The sequence below is a fragment of the Triturus cristatus genome, chromosome 6 (genome assembly GCF_964204655.1).
Source record: "Triturus cristatus chromosome 6, aTriCri1.1, whole genome shotgun sequence".
In the NCBI taxonomy this organism is placed as follows: Eukaryota; Metazoa; Chordata; class Amphibia; order Caudata; family Salamandridae; genus Triturus; species Triturus cristatus.
In genome coordinates, this window is record NC_140589.1 from 1,037,554,878 (window position 1) to 1,037,582,631 (window position 27,754).

Sequence of the window (27,754 nt, forward strand, 5' to 3'; positions counted from 1 at the left end):
AAACGCTTCCCATACACTGAAAGCTGATACAGGGAGACAAATATAGCATATTTTCAGAAAATTACAAGCTTTTGCTGTAATTTATTTACCAAAAATGAATAGATGGTATTTGGGGCAAAAATGAGGGAAACTCATAAAAGCTAACCCAATGTTTGTGGACAAAATGATCTAATTTCTAAAATACAATAATTTGGTATGTTTGGCACACTCATTGATGATGTCATGGATAATTTCCCTGACACTTAAATCTAATGACTTGCTTCTAGAGATGCTACGAATGACTTGTGGAGCGTTTTCAGCATCTTTAGTGGAATTCTTTTCTACGTTATTATCTGTATAGTTACCTTTTCTATCTGTCTCTTGAGGCTGTAAAACTAATGTAGCTTGAGCGATAGCTGTCTGTACTTGTAAGGGCTCTGAAGTGAGAGAACAAGCTCTGAGCTGGGTTTTAGATTTGCGATCAAGTGGCTGAATTACTTGAATTTTTCAAAATCTCGACCCATGAGTGGGGCTGGATTCACCTGCGGACCATGGTATATCAGAATATATTTGGTCTACTGCTTCACTCCTGCCTCTTCAACATATGACTTTTAAACTACTTTGTTCACCAATTAGGTGATAAAATTTACTATTTTGGATGTTGTTTTACAAATTCACTTGAGAGTAGAAAACCACGTATGGTATTCGAGTGTAATCATGTACGTGGTGAAATTAAAAAAGGGATTTTATTACTAGCAGTGTCAATATTTACATAAAGGTATGTGTAGCAGACACTTAATACACGTGATTATTTTACAATCATTATCATATTAATGAAACGTCTCTGAGTTAAAATAATTTTACAACACAACATTGGTTTAGCTTGGCATTTTTAAGGCTAATCTGCTTTTACATAAAATTACATTTCCTCAATTTCATGTGGAAAATTGCATCATACCTAGGTAAATCATTTGTGTTGCATTTGTCTGGCGCCTGATTTAAATAGCTGATTAAATTATGTTACCTGCTTTGTAGAAGCACATTTCCTGTCATTGTTGATTGCTTAACATGTCTATTTTTGGGATATGCCTGTTTTCTGAACGTTTGCTTGAATAATTAAAGTTGAACTGGGCGTTTAGCTAGTGAAGGTTTTGTATGTGTCAGTTTCAGGTTGAGCCTATAGAACTATTAGGATTATATGCATGTAGATTATTACTTGTGGTGTATATTCTCTACTACAAAATGCACTTAGCAATTTACACATTTTTCACTTTCATCACCATTATCATTTTGTCACTAATCGGCTAGTTGGTAAACGATTCATGAATGAGGTTCCTTTCATTATCAGGAAATGTATCACCTGAAAGCAATTTATTACTTTTGAATTAAAATTGAAAAACACACCCCATTATTTGTGTAAACGCATGCACACACACATAGATGTACATATAAACAGATATATGAGTAAATTAAATATTGTATCCAATGCATTGAACTCCACAATAGGTAGATTTTTTCAAGGTATGCTTATGTGGTATCTGTATTTCAAAATGTGAGTTTATATAATATTCAGAGCATTGCAAGGATCTGCCATTACGTGACACGTCTTTGACGAGCATCTTTATAATGCTCCGCAAACCAGGATTTATGATACTTTGTTCAGTGGGCCTAACTGGCTGTCTATAGCTGGTCTGCCCTCCATCATGATCGACCTAAACTTGTGATTTTGTCCCGGTCAGGCGCGACCAGATATCCACAAAATGGAATATCTCTGGTTTGGAATGTTGTCGTTTTTGTATTGTTTTATTTATTAAATTTTGCTCCATTTTTCCAACTTTGTGTGGCATTCTTTTTGTGTTGTGTATTTTCACTTCACTACTGTTTCAAGTGTTGCACAAATACTTTACACATTGTAGGTTAAGCCGGACGGCTCTATGGTAAGTTACCAGAGGGTTGAGCACAGGTTAATTCAGGGTTAGCTTGTCCCTCACCATGACAAAGATAGTGGTTGCTGCTTGACCAGGGCTTGCCCCCAGTCAATCAACTACCCAATTTCTTACAATATATAAGTTTAAAGTCAGCTTGACTTACTGAACAGAAAGATATTTTAGTGCATCAGATTATAGCGTACACTGAGATACTTGTCTTTATGATACTTAGTTTACATCGGGATCAATCAGCCTGGGTATTTATAATGATTTGCTATGGCATTAGTAATACTCTAGAGGTAGAAAGGCCTGTCTTTCCCATTCCTATTAGGAATATTCCCAGTGACATAAAAACAGACACAGAACGGTGAGAGCTAAGCTTTCCAGAGGTAGACAAACACAATGGCGCTCTAGAGATATCCAGGGCCGGACTGGCCGTAGCGGGCACCGGGCAATCCCCCGGAGGTCCTGCCGAGCACTTTGCCAGGGCCGGTTTTGATTCCCAGTCCAGCCCTGGAGATATCTATCCTTGCTACCCAGTAGAAGTGAGTGGATTAATGAACAATGAATCTAGAGACACAGCAGAAGCGGTCCGGTCTCTTGGAAATATTGATTGCACTGAAAAGAGAATGAAAGGAGGCCACTAGCTACGCCACAGTGACCTATTGGCAGTGCTCTGGGTGCTTTATTCCTGTCTCTCCTCTACAAGAAAATATGCATTTGACCACAAATCCGTTCACCAACACAGTTCTAGGAGACTAGAAAGTATGCCAGTGAGATGCTGAAGAAATGTGAACTGACAGCAACAGGTAAACAGAAAATCAACTACTGCTCAATCCCCGACATGTGGAGCTGCACGATATTCCAAAAGAGGGGGAACAATGCTCTAGTTAGTTTTCCCAATACATTGGTATAACGCTAGCTATATATTTTCCATACATGTGCATAACAGTTTAAAGCTACAGGAAAGAAATCCCTCTTCTTAGTTTAAGCAATGCAAATTCACAGATTGCATAGTACCATTCAATTTGTAAAGATCACCTTTAACCAAGAACTCAATTTGAACTTTATGTCATAAGACGCAGTAAAAGTTTGCAGTAGCTTATATAGTACTGATTGCTCGATTAAACCAAAAAGGTTTTTAATTCAGCCATGGAGGCAGTAGAAAAGCAGTTTGCTTTGGACATACCTTTTGTAGAACACATTGAATGCTATTGTTTGTGTTTTGGGTATATACACACACATGTAGAAATACACACAGACACACAGATATATATATATATATATATATATATATATTACCTACTGGCGGTTGCCAGTAGATGGTTATAGTTAGGACCTATTATCCATAGGAAAAGTGTTTTTTGATTTGCCAATATCTTTGGCGCCGGTTGATGAATTATCGCGATATTTTCAAGCTACTGTCTTGAAAGTTTCGGGGTGATTCGTCAAGCGGGGGCCGAGAAAAAAGGGGTCCCAAAACGCGTTTTCCCCATGTTAATTTCTACAGGAATTTTGGAACAGGCTACAGCCTGAACTGCTTAACGGAATTACACCAAATTTGGCAAAAAGGTAGCTCTTGGTTCAGAAAACGACCTTTTTTTTAAATAGTGTAAATCCGTTCAGTAGTTCCAGAGAAGTAAAAAAAAATATCGATATCTGAGCACCGAGGAGGATTCGCGACTCCTCCCGAGCACGAGTTGACTTCTGATTGGCGGCCAACACTCCAAACCAGGAAGTGTTGGCAGCTATCTTGTGACTCGGTAACCGAGTCACAAGAAATCAGTAGAAAAAAGGTGAAAAACAAGAAAAGGGGCAGGGTAGAAACACCCTGACCCCCTAGGCCGGCTCAGGGGGTCTCACAAGGACCCCCTTGGCCAAACAAAGCATATTTTCTTTAAAAATCGTCCGAATTTGTGCTGGGTGTGCAAATCCGGCTGAGAAAATAAAAAAAAAAGAAGCGCGGGCTCCTGCGCTTCACTGTACTTAAGCCCCCGGGTGGGCCAGGTCCTGGGGCAATGCCCAATTGTGGGGCAGGGGCCTGCAAGAGCCCCCAGGGACCGCCACCTCCCCGGGGCTTGATTTGCGGGGGCAAGCAGCCACCCCAGCCCCTGGGACCCCCACCTCCCCGGGGCTTATTTCCATAAATAAAATGTGGGGGGGCTCCTGCCCCCCCCATTCTGCCCCGGGGACCGCCACCTCCCTGGGGCTTTGACTATTAAATGTGGGGGGGGGCACGCAGATCCCTGCAGCCCTGGGGACCACCACCTTCCCGGGGCTTAGATTATTTTATTTTTTTAATGTGTGTGGGTGGCTCGAGCCCCCCCTCCTGCCCTGGGGACCACAACCTCCCCGGGGCTGTTGAAATGTAGAGAGGGGGGCAGCGTGGCTCCTCTACTGGAGCTCTTAATGTCCCTGGGGATCGCCACCCCCGAGGGCCTGCTCCTGCAATTCCCCGGGGTGCCCACCCCCCGGGACATTGCTGTTTGCTATGGCAGGCATAGCAAACTCTGCTTACCTTCATTGAAGAGAGAGCAGGAAAGAAGCAAAGCAGATTGCTTTTGGACAAGGGGAGCTGCATGTTAGCAGCTCTCCTTGCCCAAAAGCAATGTCGGCTCTTGCAGAAGGCGGGGAGCCGGCAGAACCCATGGGGGCATTGGGGCTCCCCCACGGTCCCCAACGCTAAGGGCAGGCCCCGGGGGATGGGGTCCCAGGGCCAGAAGTGGCCCAGGAGGGGGGCCACATGGCCACCTCCATTTCTTTAAAAAAAAGAATGGCCGGCCCCCGAGGGATAGGTCCCCGGGGCCGAAATTGGCCTGGGGAGGGGGGTCGCACGCCCGCCCTCCTCACTATAAAAATAATTTTAAAAAAGAGGCCATGCCCCAGGTGATGGGGCCCCGGGTGAATAGTGGCCCAGGGAAGGGACCCCAAAATACTAAAAGAAGGGGGGCCACACAGCTCCCCTTCTAAAAATATATATATAAAAAAGCCGGCATCTCGTCGTAAGCCCTGCCCCCTCCCTGCAGCACTGTGCAAACGCACCCCCTGGCACATTCTAAGTTGGGGAATTAAGTCTACTGAAGGTCCCTGGGGGCCAACTATCCCACCAGGTACCTCCAATAAGAGCCACACAGCTGGATTGTAGAGAGGTGGTCTGAGGCCACACCCCTTTTTACACCACTCTGGAAACGCACCTCTTGGCGCACTCCTGGTTGGGACAATGAGGTCCTCTTGTGTCCTGAACTTGACAAGCCCAGATTCTCGTCAGACCTCTGCAGAACACTTCATCATGTCTAGTTTTTTCAACTTTACATTAACTTTCAATGCAGTGCTTTGTGCATTTGTTTTCTAAAGGGACATTTACCGTATTTTCATAACACTTGAAGGCTTGGTTTATTTTCTTCACTTTTAGTTTATATTTGTTCGTATTTGTTTATTTTAACTTACACTTGGGGTGAAAGTTTGGATGGCTCCTTTATTTCTTTGCCTGTATTGATTAGTTAATTTTTTTCGCTGAAAATGCCACGAATTTGAAGATGAAACAGAGTTTGCCTTAATGAAATCAACACCTCATTAGAATTTTCTGCTATGGTGGACAGGAAGTTCAGCCACATCAAGGACCATGCAATCCACTACAGCAACCAAATTTGCTCTACTTTGTTGCGCAAGGGGGAAAACACAGCACAGAGCCATATCCGATAAGATTGACTTGCTGCTGCAGTTCCCATGTGCTAGCACTCCGAAAGGCTGGCTTGTGTGATGGACAGCCTCACAGAAGTCAGTGTGCTCTATCTAGCATAGGATTTGTACCTGGTCGTTTACCTTTCCAGTACAAATATCGGCGTCCAGAAAAGCATAGCACAGTGCTACACATTGGATATGTGCTGTGCACTTAAGCACACATGAAATGCGTGTGGTTTATTTGAATAATGTAAAGATTTTGTAAAAATGTGCATCTATTTGAAGGAGGTGTCATTTTTTGTACAAAGCCCAGTCTGGCTATCTTAGTACATCTTGCTTTGCACCATATCCTATGTGTATTTGCACTGACCCAACCAAGTAACGCTCCAGTAACACCCCATTGATGCAAAGTGACACAAAGCAGCACAAAGTGCTTTTTGCCCTCAGACACAATAACCTTACCAACTCAAAATGTCTTTCATGCTGGAAGGTAAAAGCCCTGCACCACTTTGCATTGCTTTCCACTGCCACAAGTCCTTAGTAAATGTGCGCTTAACAATGAGGCCTCTCTCTTCTATGTGCCTTGCAAAGGAATTGTCCAGTTCAGGGTGCAACACCGAACATTCTTCTGAACATTGTCAATTTTTCAGACCAGAATGTTTTTACTGTGTACGGCAAATCTAGATGCTCGAAATGACAGAATCAGCTAATTGGTCATAGGACCACCGGATTCACGGACAACCTAGTGAGAAACAGCCCATGTTATTTCCAGTTCGATCCACACCCGTTGGATTCAAGATTTGGAGTAGAGCTAGTATGCTCCTAAATGTAAGGGTATTCTTAACTAGAGTGAGTAAAAATACACATGTCGTGATCAAGTCACGGAGCTGCTATTGCCCTGCTAGATCTCTGTAGCCAATGGCCTAGGTATTTTATAACAAGCACGATTCACAATGTTACGTCACAAAATGAGCTGCATCATTACTTTTGAGTGGGTCCCTCAAGCTCTTATATGAATCGCCGTCAGCAGTGGCCCATGCAGGTAAGAGCGGTGGGCCGGAGGGGGGTAGGATATTGAGACACGACGACAAGGGAAAATGAATTATTTATTTCATTTTCCCTCGTGGTCGTCTGTCAAATCCCCCCCAACCCGGCCCCACTGCTCTTACCTTCACGGGCCGCTACTGATCAGAGTAGTAATAACCATCTTCGCACATAAATACAGAGGGCCCTTAGAGATTAGATCAGACATTGAGTCTGGTGCTCCTTACATCATGTTTCGAATAATGCTGAATGTGATACTGTTCCTCCATAGAATTCTGCAGGGGAGTTGAAGCAGCAACATTTATAACCTTGTCTGGGTTTAGTCTGTATCCTTGCAGTTTAGCACATGCACAAACTTGTTCGCTAATAAAAGGTACTTGTAGTGTACAAAAATGTAATCTGCTGTAGGTCTTCTTTGTGTTCAATTCTTACTCCTTCATACAAAAAAGTTCTTATACTAATGGTGATGGCTAGTTTTCAGAAGTATATATGGCATGGCATCATTAGGTTTTGAGATCATTTCGTAGGGCCACTAATGACGCCTCCTCACTGTTTCACTATGCTTGATGACTAAGGCCTCCTAGGATTAAGGTTAAACTGGTCTTGAAGGGGCTATAACAGAGCTGCTATTGGCATGGATGAGACAAATGGGGACTCCTCGTTTCACATTTCAAGGGGACCAGAGCAGTAGCGGCTGGTAATGGGCGGTGGTAGGGTTGCAGGTTGGGGGGTTAGGAAATACAAAAAAGGAAACTTACCTACTGTTTGCTGTTGCCGCCACCAGCCGCCGCCTCTCCATGCAGGAACAGGAAGCCCCCAGGCTTGCAGACGTTGTTGTTTGGTGCTCAGAGAGGGAAAGGGAGCCTAGGTATGTTCTCCGCCCAGGCTATAATGCAGCCTGGGTGGAGAACATGCAAAGTGCACATGACTGTTTCGCTGGTCCGAGACAGCTGGCGAAACATTTATGTGCACTTTAGGTGCAGCATCAGTTACTCCTCTTCCCCGACTTCACAGGACCCAGCTCCACCCCACCCTATCTTGACACAACCAGAATTAGAAAAATAAAATAATAACAGAAGTTATTATCAATTTGTTTGCTTTGCTCTGCTCTAACGCAGTGGGGTGACACCCCTCCGCCTTAGCGGAGGAGACGCCACTGGACCAAAGAACAGTTCAGCAGGCAATAGAAGCTAGTTTCTGTATTCAGATAGATAAGTATGTTTCCATATAGTGCTTGCCAATTCAGCACGCCAAGACCATCAACAGGATGTGAGAAAGCTAGCTGGTATGGCTGGGCTGCCAACATGTTAGCCCTGAGTTTCAGAGCACCCACTGCTCACAATAAGATCTGGGGGCAGGGGTCTGACTATCTGAGCTCTGAATGTTCTACCATCAAGGCCTGAGAAGCACCCTAATAGCTGGGTGATGATGGAAGCTTTCTTCCTGCTGTCTTTTGAGATCCAGTGGCTGAACAGAGCGCAATGCCTATGAAGAGGGCCCCTCGCTCCTGGCTTGCCGGTTTTACTGAAGATAGCTGCTTCCATTCTGTGCAAAGAAGAAGGACTGGGAGTGATCAGGCTCCTCAGTGACACAGGCACTTGGGACATCAAGAGAATCCTATATGGACTGATGGGAGCAGCTTGTGCCTGGCCCCTTGAATATGAAACATTTAATCTGCAACGGTGCAACCTGTGAAAAGCCTAGGGGGTTGCATAAGGTACACTGGAGTTGGGCTGAGGTGGCACAGGTGAGTCCAAGGGGTAAATAAGCGATAAATGCAACAATGCCAGAAGACTTCAGGAAATATGTCTGTGAGAGGAAAGGTAGCAAGGATCCGAGTGGTCCACTTGCCATGAATGCCATTGTTCACTTTTGAGAGGGAGGAGGAGATGAAAGGGGGAGTGCCGGCTGACTGAGTGGATGCTCCTTTAATCGCCATAGTGAAAAAGTGTTTTGAGAGGCACAGAAGCTTAATGGTAAGAGTCAGAATTATGCATTGCAGGGAGGACACTTAGTGCAATGAAGCCACCAGCTGGAAAATACTGACTGTATGATAGAAAAAAGAAACACCTCTGCCCTGGCTACAAGTTTCATACACATTGGAGATGTGAGTTTTGTACTGGAGGTTCAAGTAATGCAGTAAAAAGGTAATGGTTTTATTGGCTGCAGGATGGTAATAAGAATGCCCCTTTCTGCCCTGAGGCAATAGCTACACCAACATTTCATCTGCAGAAAAAAAGAGCTCAGCATGTTGACTGAGTAATACCTGTTCCAGTGCTATGCTGTAACATAAACATAAGGGCAGGGAGAAATTGTTTCTTAAGAGCCCACTGCCGACATCCTTGCGTTGCTGAATTCCTCCTCTGAATCTTTCTCGTATCACCCTGCACTTCCTGTCTCTCTTCCTCTCTTTGGGAGAATCCCCGTTTTCTCCCTTTTCACTAGATTTGTATCTATTTCTTTCTCTTTCCTTCTCCTTTTTATAATTTTTTCTCTCTTACTCTAGGTCAAAGCTTGTTGACGAAAAATAAGTTCCGGTTACCGAAAATGAGTGCCCACCTCCTTCAACCACCTGCACAAATTAAGCACTGAGCTAAACCAATTTTCACCTTGTCAAACCTTTGACATTCAAGTATCAAAATATACACCTTCACGTGGTAGACATGTTTATAGGGAAGCTAATTTACCTGCTTTGTCTCATGATGTTGCCATAAGAGGCTTTGATGAGAATGTATTGAATGTCATACAGCACATCCATGAAGTCCTCACGGGAGACAGGTCTTCCATCTACAGATCCCAAATATCTCCATTCATGCTGAAAACCAAATATAGCGAAAATTGAATACACTAATCCAGTGATAAAACCTGATTCATTAAAGTCAGAACAAAACAGTTACAGGTACCTCTGTCATCTCAATATCATGACGGGTCAGCTGTCCAATCTGTGGGGCAAGCATGTGCCGAACTATAATCTTATGATTAGCCGGGGGGCCTCCTCTTATGATGACTTGGGGCTCAAAGGTTGAGGGACCCGTTTCCTCTCGGGCCTCGAAATAAATTGCATATTTCAACTTGCCTCCATAAGCAGTCAGCTGCAGAATAATACATCATGAATATCAGTGAAAAAGAGAAAATCAAAACATGTACACTTATTTGGGGTGTGGGCTCATTTTTAAAATAACATATTATAGTTGTCAAACACATTATTAATTAATATTTCACATTGGTCCATGCTACGTACCATAAGAAAAACCTTTTTTTTTGTTTTGCTATTAACTTTGCTGCTGCGTGACAATTGATCACAAAATTTTCAAAGCTAGGTTGGCACTCACTTCAGCTGCTGTTTGGAAAGTTTTCGGGTGATTCGTCAAGAGGGGCCAAGAAAAAGGGGTTTCCCAAAGAGCATTTTCCCCATGCAATTTCACATAGGGATTTTGAATACGACTATAGCCTGAGCCACTGAACGGAATTTCACCAAATTTTGCAGAAAGATAAATCTTGGTCGAGAGAGATCACTTGTTTGTAATTTAGTGTAAATCCATTCAGTAGTTTTGGAGTTAATAAAGAAAAAATATCTAGAGATGTGAATACTCCGCAGATCCGACAGATTACCAAATGAGATCTGAATGGCTGCCAGCACTTCAACCAGAAAGTGTTGAGAGCCATCTTGGGACTTGGACTCGGCTGAGTCCCAAGAAAACACTTTAAAAAAAGACAAGGGGGCAGGGTAGGAATACCCTGACCTATTAGCCCTGGTGGAGGGGTCCCAAAATGTTGGGGGGGGATTTTGCACAAATTCACAGAGGATCTGGAGCAAAGTTTTTACGAAAACAAGCAGTCTCCTGCGCTTGATTTAGTTTTTTTTTCATGACTTAGCCAGGTCCTCGGGGAATATATTATTATTATAGTGGAGAGAGCACACGTGACCCCATCCCTAGACCAAATTTGGCCCCAGGGACTGCCCACCCCCCCGGACCCCCACCGATATTCAGAAGAGGAGGGAGACTGCACTCAATTGGCTGATTTTGGCCCCAGGGCCGCAACCCCCCCCCCCCCCACTCCAGGGCCCAGCCATGAAAATTGTGTGGAGTGGTCCATGGCCCCCCTCCAGGTATGATTTTGGCCCCGGGGACCCTAGCCCTCGGCCCCAGCCATGCCAAAAAAGGGAGAGGTGGGGCATCTGGCTCTCCTCCCCAGGCTGTTTAGGTCTTGAGGACCACAACTTACCAGGGCTGGCTCCAGCTATGTTCCGGGATGCCCTGCCCCAGGACTTAGTAGTTTCCCTGATGGCACAGACAGGGAAACCTGTGTTTGCTCTCACTTGGCTGGAGCAATTTATAGCTCTCGCCAAGCGAGAGCTGACACAAAGTCTGCTCCCTGCAGGCAGGAGCATCAAAAATGCTCCCACCAGCTGGGAGTGGACTTTTCATCTGTTTCCCTGCCAGTACTGAAGTGGGCAGGGAAACAGATGAAAAAATGCTCCAGCCCTCACGGAGCAGCATTTTTAGCTGCTCCCTGTGGGCAGGAACAATGATGGCTCCTGCGGGAGACAATGGACCAGCTAGGGCCACAGGTCATTGGGGCTCCTCCCACAGCTTCCAACAAACATGCAATGGGTACCATGGGTAGGCTATGCCCCACTCCCCATTATTAATTGGTTGGGACCCCGGGGCTAGGGTCCCTGGAGCTAATATTGGCCCAGGGAGGGGCTGCGTTCCCCTTCTCCCAATATTATATGTCCGGTGCCCAGGAGATGGGACCGTTTCGGCCCTGGGGACCCCAACCTCCAGGGCTGGCTCCAGCTATGTCCGGGGATGCCCACCCCTAGGACTTAGCCATTTCCCTGCCTGCACTGGCCCGGGTATGGGAATCTGTAATTGTTCTTGCCTGGCAGGAGCAATTTAAAGCTCCCACCAAGCATGAGCAGGCACAAAGTCTGCACCCAGAGGGCGGGCGCATCAAAAATGCTCCAGGCCACTAACAAACATACAGTATGTGCCCTAGTTGGGCTCCAGTCCCTGGGAGGGGGCCGTTCAGCCCCTCTCCCACATTAATAATTGTTTAGGCCCTGTGGGACAGTCCCAGGGGCGAACTTTGGCCCAGGGAGGGGCCGTGTGCCTCGTCCCCCATTATTATATGACCGGGCCCCAGGAGATGGGTACCCGGGGCCAGAAATCAGCCACAAGGGATGAAATCCCCGGGGCCAAAACCAACCTGGGGAGAGGGCTCAGGCATAGCGTTTGTGACGTGCAAGTGTCGTAGATGATAGATCTGTGGACCTTATTCCACACACTTTCTTGCACAAAGAAAAACCAATCTCCATCATTATTTTTGTGGATTTATCCAGCATCTCATTTTGTTATGTGATTCTAGGAGGATTCTCACATTGAAGCATGCATTTTGTTGCTTGGGCTGTGATGTCGGGTCTGCTGACAGTGTAAAAGAAAGTCTCTATCTGATTTATTTTGGTCATTTGCTGAAATGTCACTCCTGAGTGGAAGGGAGCATGGTAGCTCCCCGTCAGACAAAACGTTTATCTGCAGGATAGACGCAGCTCCAGATGATCCAATCAGATCACTTGGAAGTGGGACCTTTCAGTGTCTCCACTCAGCACATCTCACCTGGAATGAGGCTTGCAAAATTGTACGTAGCAGAGGAAGGTAGGTGGTGGAAGTCTGATATGGGACAGATCCCCAAGCAACTAATCCATCCTGCAAGTACTGGCTGAAAACATAGTGCTGGAAAAAACATCTGGTTTCTGCTAATAGCTTGTTTGGATCAATTGTGTTATGTTGTTGTGGTGTTTACTCTCTCTGGTAGTTTTCATTGTATCTTCCTGATCCCTTCTTTACTCCAAGGTGTTCTTGCTTAAGTTGCTCTGCGTCTTCTTAAAATAAATCTGTTCAGTGCATTCACGAGTTTAGTAGTACACCTTTTTGTAACCTAGATGTTTTTTTAATCTGTATAGTTATGTGTGGTGATGAACCACGTTGAGTAGTCCTGGAACTTGTAACCTCACATATCCTGATTACACTTTGGGAGTTTTGCAAAGCACAATGCTCCAGAATATTTTTTTTTAAATGAGAGGATTGGCAACATTGATGTTTTGCTGCAGTGGGAAACAGGAGCCATTGCTGCAAATCTGACTCAACCCTGATCGGAACCCCAGAGCTCCACAAGCTGTTAAGAAAAGGACTCTTGCATCGGCGAGGATGAGTTGTTGCTACTACAAGAGGCCGCACAGGACAAAAGAGATGAAGGACTTGTGCTTCTCAGTACCATTTCCCATGCCCTGCCCTATGCCTCTCCATGCCCTCAAAGTTGACAACTGGCCTGGATCTGAACCAAGCCCTACCACACTGATACTGGTTCATATCCCCCCATACTGCCCTACTCAGCTGCACGCACCGTATAACGCCTTAACAACATACATCCTGAATCCACCAGGCCACCTCCTAATCCCAGACTTCTCCAGTCCCTATTAAGGGTGATCATGTGATGGAGAAAATTTTTTTGCCATGATTTCCTACTTCGCAATCTCCTAATCAAGAAACATCCGGGAGCAGGGAAAGGCCATCATGAAGTAGTCAAGTGAAATGTGGAAACTTCAACCAACTTCATGAAGACATGAATTTCCTCATTTTTTCTGGCTATGCGAGAGTAATGAAAGATTTGACCATCCCTATTTAGCACCTACAATCCTTGATGAAATACTCCAGCAGCAGAATCACCATTGAATCCTTATTTGGTAGTAAGCCTCTCATTTTGTGTCACAGATGTCTCTGTCTTTTCACATTGTTTCACAAACTGGAGGCCATCTTATAGAATGAGCTCAGCATCACTCTCCTCGCACGCTATTTGTGGTATTCTTGTCTTCTCCTTCTCTGCTCTACATTAACCAAGATTTGCGTCTTAGGTAACTTGTCAATTTTAAAATCTTGTTTGGTTTTCTGTCACACTCGAGTATCAACCTTGTATAAATCCTTATATAAATTCTTGTATCGTATGCAGCCGCGGCCCGTGCAGGTAAGAGCGGGGAGGGGATTTCGACAGACATCCATGAGGGAAAATTAATTATTTATTTAATTTTCCCTCGTGGTCGTCTGTCGAATCCCCCCTAACCCGGCCCTACCATCCCACCGCTCTTACCTGCACAGGCCGCAGCTGATCGTATGCAAATTTACGGATTACACCAACTACATACCGGCCACTTACATTGATGGGTACTTTACAGTGTAACAAATCAAGGGCTAATCACGGTGCATTCCATTATCCTCATAATGGACTCCATTAAAATTCATCAGCATTTCTTGCCCTATCGGCATTCTAATTGGCGATTCTCCCAACCTTTTTCCTTACCTTTCGTCCTTCAAATTGTTCAGGAAGTTTCCAGTAGAAAGGCTCCGAATGCAGATCTTGCACCACCTGATCAATGTTTGCTATGATCTCTGGATGTTGAAATATGACGCCCTTAGTAGTTCTGTGCTGGTGAGTGAAGTCCACAAGAGGTAGGATCGTTTGCTCAGGCTTTAAGGTCAACTACACAAGGCAGAAAACACACAATCAGAAAGCAGTAGCCTCTGGAAAGTAACTTCAAACTAGAAACCAACAGCAGAAGAATTAACAGCAGCAGGTAGTACCCAATGCGGTGATCAGTAAATATATACATTAGAGGTGATATTTTGAATCGCTGCAATGGAAGGACAAATCTCGGTTGTTATGGATGACATAGTTTATAAAGATATTGCAGACAGCCCGCTTACAACTGCTATGTTTTATGTTTCTGCGGAGTCATTCAAATGACAGGTTGTGCACTATACAAATATTAATTAACAATATTGGACCAAAGCAATAAGATTGTCTGAAACTTTGGATTTACACTTTCAAAAAAATAAAATAACTTCTAGAAGTCCATCAGTGCTTAATTTGAGCCGGTATTTGCGTTGCTTGATACCAGCATTTAATTCTCAAAATCGGCACTTATGACAGTTTACCACATGGTGGCACTGTTTGTCTGTGTGTGAAATGAACACATCAGCTGAGTATTTATCAAATATACATTCAAAATAAAAAATACCATCACATCCATACTATTGTTACAGCTTTGCGTTCCCTGGAGCATTCTCTATTCTTGCACTTGTACTAGGGTGATGATTAGTAGTTGTGTTGGGATTGCAAGTTATCAGTGTTGGCAGAAGCAGTGGCAGGCAGGAGTGGCGTTTTCAGAAATACCTTGGGCCCTGGCACTTACTTTTCATTTTTTCCCCCTACAAATTAAGCTAGCACCAAGACCACTTCCATTTTAGGCAAAGAAAGCAATTACAAGTATTCAGTGGTTTTTTTGTTGGTTTTTTTGTTGCATATTTATATAGCGCGAACTCGACCCGAAGGTATTGGAGCGCTTTACATGAGCACGTATTTACATTACACCTTCAGGCACGGGGAGATTAAGTGATTTGACGAGAATCACAGGATGTGGACGCGACCTCGAGGCTCGAACCCTGGTTTCCTGCACCAAAGTCGGTAGTTTAAGCCGATGGACCACATCCTCTCCCCATGACATGGTGCACCTCAAAGGTTGTATTGGTGATGTTATCTCTTTTAGCAAGGTCTAAAAGCTGGAAATATTTAATTGATATGTCCATCAAGTATAAACAGGCCACATGAATGGCACAGAAGAAGAGCTTCCTGTCATTAACGAAATTGACTCATTTAAATCTAGAGACGCTGTAGAGACCAATAAAACATACAGATTATTCTTAGGAGCCTTTAAGGGACTCCTAGTCCAGATTTATCAATAAAAGCTAATTGACCTTGGATTTTTGGAAGATTCATGGGATATTTTTCAGGCAAGAACAGTTTTGAGGGTCAGAAAAGTGGCCCTGTGTACTATGCCAGCTTACTCTGTACTGATTAGAAATTTAAGACACCTCTCTGGTTAAACTTAGAGACACTTAAATACTCCATCGAGATGCAGTTACTACGGCGACATTGAGTTAGTTAAAAGGGAACAACATTTTAGAGTAGCTAGTGTAGGATACATTGTTAGCCTTCTTTCAACCCCAGCAAAGGTCATAATGACTGATGGGTCAGGACCACAAATATGGATGAGCTCTAACGGCAGCTGAGAATGTTTAAAGTGTCCTTTTCAGGCATTAGTGGTGTCCATCTAGTAAGAGAACTGCAGAGACTGAGATAGACAAATGTAGAGAACATGTGCTCCATAGCAAGTTCAGCGAGTTTTAGCAAAGCCAATTGTTTCAGCTTCTGTCTAGAGGTGTGTAAAATTTATGCATTTTGCTTTTATGTAAGTATGCAAAATTTCAGGGCAAATGCATGACATCAATGCATAAATATGGGAAATACAAATCTGTTCGATGTAAGGCGGAACAACACATTCCATTTCAAGGCACGCCTTTATCAAGCATGTGTTAGTGTTAGAACACGAATGCCTTACAACGCATAACGTTTCCCACATATTTTTTTACAAGTATGGCTCTACCACATATGCCTTTACAATACATTTCTTTGTAAAAGCGTGTATGTAAAAGGCCTATGCGTGGTAAACGTTTTCCCTGACCCCTGCCCTCAACCTTTAAACCGGACCCCCCCCCCAATCAACAGCCCTTTTTAAAACTACCCTACCTCTGACCTAAGTGCTAAAACTAGACCCCAGCGCACCCCCCCCCCTTACAGGCCTCATCTTATTTTTTTAAATACCCAAGAGCCCTGCCCTGAGCCCTTAAACTATACCCCAGCGTGACCCCCCCCCCCCCTTCGGTTCCTAGCCCTTGTTAATAATAGGCGTCCCCTGTCCTCAACCCTAAAATTTGACCCCTGAGCAGCTCCCCCTGGCTCTCAGCCCATTTCAAAATCACCCAGTCCCTGCCCTAAAACCAGACCTGCCTCCCTAAGCCCTTTTAAAAAATACCCAGCACCAGCCCCTGCCCTGAACCCTTAAGCCGTACCCCTGTGCAACCTCTCCCTGTCCCCCAGCCCCTTAAAAAATACCACCTCCAGTCTAAAGCCCTAAATCTGTACTCCCCCTTCCCCAGGCCAATTCCCCCTTATCTTAACAGGACAATGAGGCAACTCTTCTGAGGCGTGGCACGGGTCGTCAAGAGGAAGCTGAGGAGTCTCTCCACTTCCTCTAATGACACCGATAACCTTGACCACACTGGTGCCTTTACCACTATTACCAGCACATGCCCTTACCACAAGTACAGTGCTTATGCATTTACCATTCTTACCTGTACAAAGTTAATTTGTTGTAAAGGCATGCATGGTAAAGGCATATACGTTGTAACTTATGTGTGGTAAAAACCTCTGCATGTTAACAGCTGCATTGTGATGGCTGTTTCCCAAAACTGTAACTTAGAGCTACATTTTAGCGTGAAATGCATCCTTGTCTCAATTTTTGACGCAAGGACGCATTTCACACAAAAAATTTCCAAAAGCTTAATTGCGGTAAACAGCTGTTTGCGTTCTGGTTGTTTACGTTGTTCCCCCACTCTATGGTATAAAACAGCATCACAATTGCATGACACAGCATAATGGCATAATATTGGGTATTTCTCATAGTAGATGCAATGAGAAATTCTCAAAAGTATGTGAATTAGGCATTTGTACTTTAAATTTGTCCCGGTCCTACTTCTGTATGCTTAAAGTATAATTTGGCACTTCACCAACACACAAAAACAGGTGAAGTATAGTAAAAAGCAGTGTATGCTTTCCTCACGCGCAGAAAGGGTATGACCGAGCACAAAAAAAGACAAAAGTCCTCCCTCCACAACAATGCATCAGCGCACACAGCAACACACACCAAGTTCAGGTCAGGTAGTAGCAGTGCATGTTTCCATTATAAATAAAGAACCAGTGCTTAATTTGAGCCAGTGGTTCCCGGTGCTCGGCACTGGCACTTAATTGTCACCACAGGGACTTATGACAGTATGTCACATAGTGGCGCTGCAGATCTAATTTTGATTTGAGGACAGTAACAGTTGTTTATTTGTTCAATATACAGTAAAAGGACTAGTACCTGCAGCCCAAGCAATTCTAATAGCATTTGGGGCAAGGGATAGTCTGACTTGTCAAACTTGTAGGAGTTTGATTGTTAGTAGTTGTCTTGGTACTGTCATTGACAGCGCTGGCAGGGGCAATAGGCGTTGCAAGCTGCAGTTGCCTCCTGACGAGGAGTCTGGCACTTTTTTTGGGACAAATTAAGCACTTCAAATAACAAGTAATACATGGTCAGCAGAAGTGCAAGTCTAACAGAACAGTCAACGAATAGGCAGAATTAATGTAAGCATTTTCACACACAAGTCCAGCTGTAAACGAAGCGACAGAAATCCCCCCTCCCAAACACACCAACTGTTAGGTTAAGGCAAGCATCATGCCAAGCTTCATACTTATCAATGATGAGAAGATACAACGCAGACAAAGCAGTAGACATTTCCCTCACATACAGAGCAGGTACAATGCAACAACAGTGCAAGAGTCCCTCACATAAATAGGAGTGCATATCTTGGTCTGTAGCAGGTAAAGCTTCTTTATACTCTCAGCACAGGATCAGCGCAGAAAGAAACAACGCAAGCTCCACTTCCCCCTACACACACATACAAAGTAGACACAGGACAGACAACCTCCTTAACACACAGATCAAGAGCAGAACAGGATCAACAGATCAGACTTGAGATATACAAAACAGGGTACAGAGAAAACAACAATATTACAATCCCCACTCAAACATAGAATGGAGTATGTCTACCCAAAGACAGAGGAAAAACGTTTCAGCTGCAAGATTAGTGCAAAAATAAAACATACCTTCACAAAGTAAGGAAGCAAAAGGGGCGTAACTGAAGCATCATTCCGCAAAGAAGGGTGGGGTATGGCCACACGCTTTACAGACAGAAAAGCCACAGTGGAAGCCCTCTTCAAATAGGGAGATACAATATGAACATGACATGTATAGCATTGCAGCCAGAAAACTCCTAGGGCTTCCTTTAAGAAACAAGCATTGAAAATGCAATAGGTCTCGCATTTGCTTGAGTTAGAGCTATTAGCGTTGTAAATGACAATGTCTTTTACCCATGTATACAGTGTGTAGTGGAATTATGAGGGTTGGATTTGAATTGTTAGTTGTGGAATTTTTATAAAAATGCAAATTTGTCAAATCCCAGCCCTTTAAAAATACAGTCTGTAGATTTCAATGGGTTGCACTGCATACATTTTTCAGCCAAAATGGCAAACAATTTTTACTTACTCCTAGGATTTCAGAAGACACCTTTAAAAGCAGCCTTAATATACCTATAACACATCAGTTAAAGAGACTAGGTGACTCCATACCACTAGAGGAACAGTGTTCCAATACTGGCCTTTCCTTTTGGATATGAAAACCATGACCACAACTTCCAGAATGCATTAGGATGTCGGAAACACCTTTGATTGAAGAACATAGTGTCTGATCACATGGATTCATCTGGTAACATTTTATATTAGTGCATTCTGGGAGTTGTTGTGTTGCTTCTGTTGCAATCGGCCTAACACAGCAAATAGCAAAGATATGTAAAAGAAAATCCCAATAATATGAAAGTTGGTTTCGGATGGCATGGAGCTCTTGCTCCGTTTGCATCCGTGCTACGAAGTAATCAAACTTGAAGATACAACAGACGCAAGTTCATGCTAGTGTACAAATGTGCTCTAAAACACACGCTTTGTTATTTCACCTCCGCCGATGCAGTTTTTCCCAGCTCCATCGTCAAGGGAAAAAAGGCATTTGAACAGCAAAAATAGCGCTTTTTGGCAAATTATTGTGAACTTTGTGTGTTCTGTTCATGGGTTGATGCTTCAAGTTGTGAAATATAAAATATAACAAAACGATTCATTAAAAAATTTGATCTGCACAGTGCAGACTTCCAGATTTTGGGACTTCACAATGCTTTCCTTTGCATAGTTCAGTTCACAATAGTTCTGAATTTTTACATAAGACCAGGAGACACATTTTCTCATGTGCATTGTACTTACAATTTCAGGGAAAGGGAAACGTTTGTTTGACCACTTTCAGGAACCCCTGAAAACAGACTTCTTTCAACTGCGATCAGCATGAAATATGGGTCATATTGAATAACCCCGGCCATTGTAACTCTTCACGCCCCAATGGACATGACCTGGCCCTACCAAATGCAAGATGCACCTCCGTCTATTAGCGTTCCGAAGTTAGTGACGAGCAATGAACAGCTTACCTAGCTCATGCTCTGGACATGGCAGGGTACCCCCAACAAGAAGCACCGGGGACTCGCAGGCAGCTTGGAATATATGACAGTATGATTCAGTTTCAGTTCTGGGAGGAAGAGGCAGGAAGCAGAAAACAGAACAAAAGAAGTGGACAGAAACTAACGAAAGGTTCACAGGGGAATTGTTTACAAACCGTCTCACTTTGTGGCACGTGCTGAGTTCAGAGCATCAGAACACAACATTTGTGTTGGTGGGTGTATGATTAAGGGAAATGCTGCGTTTGTGTTAGAGGGTGGTGGGAGGGAAGAAGCAGCGACAGCTTAAAGCAACCTTTTTAAAAAACGCATTTGTGTCAGAGGGTGGTAAGAGGGTGGAAGAAGTGGGGGTGGAAAGCAACCTTTAAAAAAAAAGTTCTGTTAATCAATAGATAAAGAAAGTAAGCATAAGGGGACTGTGCTTGGCCAGTGTTCCTTCCCTTTGACCAGAAGTGAATTATCAGCTGGGTGAACGGTTTTAGGAGGCAGCAAAGAAGAGCGACACAGGAGTGACCCAATGGTAACACGCAAGTGTGATTAAAGTTGTTTTGTTCACTACAACAGGTCTTGCAGACAGCGCATGCGCTCTGTAGGCTCAACCTAAAAAAGGGCATTCTATGGTTGCATAGGTACTGGGAGTTAGAAGGATTCAAGCCGTCCAGCATGACATGGCATTCCATCACAAAACAAGGAAGAAGTAACAAAGGACAGGTGGCTGGGGGATCATGGTATTTTTGGCAAATAAAGTTTAAAGAGTAAGATGCAGAATCAATGGCGGGTGCCAGAAAGCCACCAGAGCATAACCCCGCAAAGCAGTGCAGCAATGAGCATGCAGGTGGTCAGGAGATCACAAAAGGCCCCCTCTTGTAGGAAGATTAATTATATCTGGATAAAGGAGGCATAAGGACATTTATCCACTGAGCTGAGGAAAAATGACAATGGCAGCAGAGTTGCAAATATATCTGACATAAATAAATAATCGCACAAGTGTGGCGGGAGCCGCCAGAGTATGTATCCATAAAGGATCAGACACAATAGTAAACTAAGTGAGCTGTTGAGGTGTCACTCCACAAAGGAGGGCAAAAAAGACTGTGGGCAGTTGTGGGGGTGGGGGTATTGTAGCATATCCAGGACCTCCCTCCACAAAGGAGACCCAACAATAGTCATTATGGAGAAGAGCAATTGAGCAGTGGAGCTGCTATTTTATTTCTCAACAAAAGAAAATATGGATGCCCCATGCAGATTTGGGGAAATGGCAAAGAGACCATCAGAGCACTCTCCAAAAGGATGACGAGCAAGTTATGGATGAGAAAGGGTTTACAGGGCAACTACCAGGGCATTTTTTCCTCAAATATGGGCAACCTATGATGTGTAGTAAGAGAACAGTTGAGCCATCAAGACATCCTTCAATCAAAGGGCAAATAATGGGCTTAAGTCACCCCAACTTGTTAGCAGCTTGCAAGTTGGATGTGTCGCTCTCTTTTCTCATCAACATCAGGACAAGTATCATGGAAAGTGCCCCCTGGGACGCCATCGGCATGTGCACACACTTTGTGCACCATGGGGCACTTTGGTGTTACAGAAAGGACCATAGATGCTTGTGCAGCCCTTTCTTTAATACAGATAGCACTGGCGCTATATGTGTATCAGCTCTATCACCAGAGGGTGTTTCCTCATTTGCATGGGGGTATGACCCATGCAAATGTGGAAATGCCTATGCCTCTGTGCCTGCGCCGTACTATAAAAGTGAGCACAAAGGGAAAGAAGCTGTCAGGAGGTGGGGCACTGTCAGTACGCCCCCCAATGGCACCTCCCTGGAGGAGGGAAAAGGGCTCTCTATGTTATGTTATGTTATGTTAATCTGTTTTGTATAGCGCGGCTAATACCCGTAGGTGTCCTGGCGCTGTCGAACAGAAAACAATTCTGACTAGATAACAGAATGACAGAGGTTAGGAGGTGAAGAGGATGGTTTTGAGTGCTTTCCTGAATTCTAAATGATTGGGTATATGTCTCAGATATGACGGTAAAGCATTCCATGCTGTGGCAGCCTTTACTAAAAAGCTGCGTCCTCCCCAATTGGCTTTATTTACTTTCGGGACTACAGCTAGGTTTGCCTGAGAAGAGCGTAAAGTTCTACCTGGCGTATACCATCGAAGGAGCTTGGTAAGGTGGAACGGTCCATTCTTATGAAGGGCTCTGTGAGTAATACATAGGGCTTTGAAGCGGATACGTTTATCAATTGGGAGCCAATGGAGTTTTTTTATTTCAGCAGAAATCGAGGCGTATTTGGGGATGCCTGATATCAATCTTGCCGCCGCATTTTGGAGTAGTTGAAGTTTTTTAAGTAGTCCTTCTTGCAAGGTAAGGTAAAGACTGTTACAATAGTCCAGTCTGGAAAGGGCTAGGGCCGAGATAACTGTTCGATGAAGTTCTTTGGGAAGTAATGGGAGAATCTTCCTACATGATCTCAGAATGAAAGATGTGGAGGAGATGACCGAGTTTACCTGGTCTTTAAACAGCAGTTTGTTGTCTATGATAATGCCAAGGTTCTTGACTTTCCTACTGGGAATGGGTAGGGAACCCATTGAGTCTGGCCACCATATAGGTGCCCAGAAGCTAGGATCGTTTCCAAACAAAACTACCTCCGTTTTGTTGGAATTTAACTTGAGGCAGTTAAGGGTCATCCAATTGGCTACTGCTGACATGCATTTTTTAAACTCCTCCGCAACATTGGTGAGTGCCCCAGGGAGTAGGGATACCACAATCTGGGTATCGTCTGCATATGATGTGAGGTTGAAACCAAAGGATTCTACCAGAGAGGCAAGGTGTTTAACGTATACATTAAAAAGGGTGGGACTTATAGAGGATCCCTGTGGAACACCGCAGGGCACGGAGAAAGCTTTAGCCGTGAAATTTCCCAGCGAAACCGCCTGAGTTCTGTCTGCTAGGAAAGACTTGATAAGGTTCCAAGCCTTATCTTTAACTCCGATTTCTCGGAGCCGGTCCATCAATAAGCCATGATGGACCGTATCAAAGGCTGCAGACAGATCCAACATGATCAGAACCGCCTTACCACCCTGATCTAATGTCTTTCTGATTTCTTCTGTAGATTTAACCAGCGCCGATTCGGTTCTGTGTCCGGGTCTGAAGCCATACTGTGTGGGGTCTAGACCGTTTGTCTCCTCCAAAAATCTGCTTAACTGTGTGTTAATGATTTTCTCAATAATTTTGGCAGGGAGAGGCAGTCTTGATATGGGCCTAAAATTATTAGGGTCGAGGGGATCCAGCTGGGGTTTTTTTAAAAGTGGTATAATAGAGGCTTTTTTCCAAGATAACGGAAAGTGACCCTTGGCAAGTATAGAGTTGAAGATAGAGGTGAGAGTTTCAGAGACAGGTACTGCAGCTAGTCTAAGTACTGAGAGGGGGCAGGGGTCCATCGGGGAGCCTGATCTGGTTGATTCTAAAAGTTTGAGAACCTCCATGGATGATGTAGGAGTGAAAGTCTTTAGAGTCCTGCACTCATTAGACAGGTCATGTGAAATTGGAACCCCCGCAATGGTGGGCTGGGTGAAGGACGAAAAAATGATATCCACTTTTTCGAAAAAGAAATTAGCTATTTTGTCACATAAATCTTGACTGGCTTCAAGTTGTGGGGGGATAGGTATTGCTAGTGATTTAACTGTTTTAAATAGTTCTTTAGAAGAGTTTCCTGCTTTTTTAATTTTGGCAGCAAAAATTCTTGTTTTGTTTTAAAAAGATGTTGTTTGTACTTGGCTAAACAATTCTTATAGCGTTTTTTATCCTGCGTATTGTATTTAATCCGCCATTGTCTTTCCAAACGTTTACACTCACGTTTCATTTCTCTCAAATCTTGAGAGTACCAAGGGGAAGATGGATGGATTCTAAAATTTCGTCGAGATATCCTGGGGGCCAGTTGCGTACATGCTGAGTCCAGCCACCTGGAGTATTCTGTGGCTGCAGCCTCCAAATCCTCAGAGATCATAGGGAGTGATTTTTTCAGCATGGTGTTAAGTACCTCAGCATCAATTTTTTTCCAGGAGCGAAACTCTGTGTAATTGGTGGTAGTTTTTGCTGAGTTTAATGTAGGAGGTGAGATCGTGAAGATAATAGCGTTGTGGTCTGACCAAGTAATGGGTAAGGTGCCGTTCATGGCAACCTCCATATTATTGGTGAAAATGCCATCTAGTGTATGCCCCGCTTTATGTGTAGGTCCAACGACTCGTTGTGTTCGTTCAATTGCCTTGAATAGTTCAGTGAGTTTAATAGTGTCTGGATCTTCTTCCTCTTCTAAGTGGAAGTTGAAATCACCCATGATTGAGTAGGAGCTCGAACCCAGTTCATTTTCCACCCAAGTACTGGCTTTAGTTAGAAACCCTGTTTTGGGACCGCGGGGTCTATACAGTAAGGTGCCTCTAAAGGTATATTGATGAGTGAGGCAAAGACAAAAGTCCAGCGCTTCACAGTCCGCATTGGTGGAGTTGTTAAAGGTAACGTTGATGGATTCGTGGTGAATTATCGCTAATCCACCACCTTTTTTATTCAATCTATTCTGGGTGTGACAATTGTAGCCAGGTGGGGTGGCTTTCACAATATCCGGGCCTGAAGCTTCATCTGTCCAGGCTTCTGTTATAAATGCTATTTTTATCCCTTCGTTTTCAATGAGGTGGGCTAGTTCAATACTATGTTTAACTAGGGACCTGACATTGAGTAGTAGACATTTAATACTTTTCTTTAAGCCTGCCCTAGCCATGTTGTTTTTATTGTTGGCTATTTTATGTCCGAGCAACTGAAACCTAGTTCCGCAGTTGGGACAAGTGGTCCATCTTGGCACAGTTATGCTGTCTGGAAAAATACATTTTTGAATACAGGTGGAATTAGTGGTATTTAGCCTGTGCAGCAACTCACTGGAATAGGTTCTTTGCCCCGAGTAATCCAAAGTGAGCCGGCCAGGGGGACTGGCGTGAGGCGCGGGCCAGGCGCAGACGTCGGCGCGCCAGCGGCGCGCCAGCGGCGCGCCCGCTGCGCGCGTCCGCTGCGCGCTTGCGCTGGCATCGGGCTTTAATAGCTGTGTACCGTGAAAGCCTAGAGCGCTGACCCCCCTACCACCAAAATGGCGGCCAGCAATCGCTTAACCCGGTAGTATCAAAGTCTGTGAAAAATGGCAAGTAATCGTTCCTAAGTGCAGATAGCAGCAAAACGTTTTCTTGTGCAAAATCGCAGTCAATAAAACAATGTTAAAAGTTTTGTTTTAAAAGTATACCAGAGCCTGTCAAAACGCGCCTACTGTCACCCGGCTCAAGCCTCAGGTGTTTTCTGGTCGCGCTTGCGCTGGCATCGGGCTTTAATAGCTGTGTACCGTGAAAGCCTAGAGCGCTGACCCCCCTACCACCAAAATGGCGGCCAGCAATCGCTTAACCCGGTAGTATCAAAGTCTGTGAAAAATGGCAAGTAATCGTTCCTAAGTGCAGATAGCAGCAAAACGTTTTCTTGTGCAAAATCGCAGTCAATAAAACAATGTTAAAAGTTTTGTTTTAAAAGTATACCAGAGCCTGTCAAAACGCGCCTACTGTCACCCGGCTCAAGCCTCAGGTGTTTTCTGGTCGCGCTTGCGCTGGCATCGGGCTTTAATAGCTGTGTACCGTGAAAGCCTAGAGCGCTGACCCCCCTACCACCAAAATGGCGGCCAGCAATCGCTTAACCCGGTAGTATCAAAGTCTGTGAAAAATGGCAAGTAATCGTTCCTAAGTGCAGATAGCAGCAAAACGTTTTCTTGTGCAAAATCGCAGTCAATAAAACAATGTTAAAAGTTTTGTTTTAAAAGTATACCAGAGCCTGTCAAAACGCGCCTACTGTCACCCGGCTCAAGCCTCAGGTGTTTTCTGGTCGCGCTTGCGCTGGCATCGGGCTTTAATAGCTGTGTACCGTGAAAGCCTAGAGCGCTGACCCCCCTACCACCAAAATGGCGGCCAGCAATCGCTTAACCCGGTAGTATCAAAGTCTGTGAAAAATGGCAAGTAATCGTTCCTAAGTGCAGATAGCAGCAAAACGTTTTCTTGTGCAAAATCGCAGTCAATAAAACAATGTTAAAAGTTTTGTTTTAAAAGTATACCAGAGCCTGTCAAAACGCGCCTACTGTCACCCGGCTCAAGCCTCAGGTGTTTTCTATGGACGCCCCTAGACATTCCTTTGCAGACGGGTGCAGTCACTCACTGCATCCACCTGCAAGGGGATCTTTAATCCCCCTTGAAAGTACAGACGGGTTGCAGTCTGCACAGGTAAACACGGAGCGGCTGCTTTAAAGCTGCTCTGTATTTCTCTTGAATGCCCTGCACCCAGGGCAATACTACTTTGTGGCTGCCTTGGGGGCAGCGCATTCAATATAATACGGCACACTCTCCTTGTTTGCGCCGGGTCAACGTTTTGAAAGGTGCGCCTGGCGCAACAAAGAGAGCGCATCGTATTCTGTAATGTGGCGCCAGATAGGTGGATGAGTTTTCTTAGGAATAACGCCGTGTCATCAGATGCAGTAGTTACCTATAAACATTTTTAAAGAGTGTTTTCAGAAAGCGTTTTTAAAATGAATCCCTTTGGGGTAGGGGACATTGGCTGTGAGGTTGTCTGTGGTTCCCCCTGTTGGTAGGACGTGGAAGTTAGAAAATAGAGAGTGAAAACAGTATGTGGCACATATAATGGGAATAAACACACTAGATGACTGTATAACTTTGCAGTATAGAAGATTTGTCCCAGATCGAGTATTCTGAGGAAACTGGCCCTAGAATAGATGGGAATGACCAAAATATGATCAACTCTAATCAACAATCCTCACAAGACAGTAGGCCTAATTTAGAAATCTAATTGCTGCACCTTTATGTGATGACGTGTATATTTTCAAGTCAGTGCAGCAAATTTACAAATCTCTATAATGCTGGAAGCACAAAACGTGAGATCAGTAGAATCTTGATTATCTATTTCAGAACAAATGTCCCCTTCTGAGATATGATGACCCTCACAGGAGAGACTGAGGCCTAGGTTTACTATTGTTGCGGGCAATTGTGCGGCACAATACAATTTTGCACTGGGCTCCTGGGCCTTTTAGATTGAATTACTTTTTAAAGATCATTGTCATATGCGGTAAATTGACTAAATGCTTTGCACGAATTGTGCTATGTGAGTTCCCTTGCAAAACGATGATAAATATCCCTCTTAGCATTTATTGGCTCCTAAAACAAGTGTTCATGCATGAGTTTCAATGAAGTTGCAACCAAGCCACAACATCATTCTCACCTAACCTGTATGATGATTGCATACTTTCCGATAGCTTGGTGGGTGTGTAGTGGAGGGGTTTATGCTCGTGGGTGGATGCTTTAACTCATGGAGAAACACAAAATATATAAAAGTGAAACTGTACTTTGGGTTTTTTATATCCATGTGCAGGAATATAGACGTGTAGCATTTCCATGAGCATTAATATTTATGCATGTGAGTTCTCCTGTGAATCTGCCACAGTTTAAGGTTCTCTGGAGTACACTGGAAACTCAAGGTCCTCTGAATTCCTGATGGGGTTAGATACAGAGTTACCAGCACCATAAGGAAATACAAAGTCCACAGGAGCCCCATGAAGCCACGAGAGAGCTCCAGATGGCAAAGTCGGCTAAAATCTCCCGGTGGAACTCTAAGGAGAAAGGAGGAGCTGTCATGAGAATTGAGTGTGATAGCTCTGATCCCACTTGTGCACAAGGAAGCCCTCAGAGTTTCACTCATAACACCACAGACTTTTCCTTACCCCATCCAAGATACCAATATCCCTGGTATCAGTAACTCCAGCGAGCCCTA

General features: G+C 44.3%; 1 protein-coding gene across 6 annotated transcripts in view; it reads right to left on the reverse strand.

Moving 5' to 3' along the window:
- LAMA2 (laminin subunit alpha 2) overlaps positions 1–27,754 on the reverse strand; it is a 3,129,796-nt gene that overhangs the window by 1,096,933 nt on the left and 2,005,109 nt on the right. For all 6 annotated transcript variants that reach the window (XM_085611831.1, XM_085611827.1, XM_085611830.1 and 3 more), the window contains 3 exons: positions 13,992–14,171; positions 9,536–9,724; positions 9,320–9,447 (listed from right to left, as the gene is read on the reverse strand). In XM_085611831.1, coding sequence (XP_085467957.1) covers positions 9,320–9,447; positions 9,536–9,724; positions 13,992–14,171 — 497 coding nt within the window. The remainder of the gene's footprint in view (positions 1–9,319; positions 9,448–9,535; positions 9,725–13,991; positions 14,172–27,754) is intronic.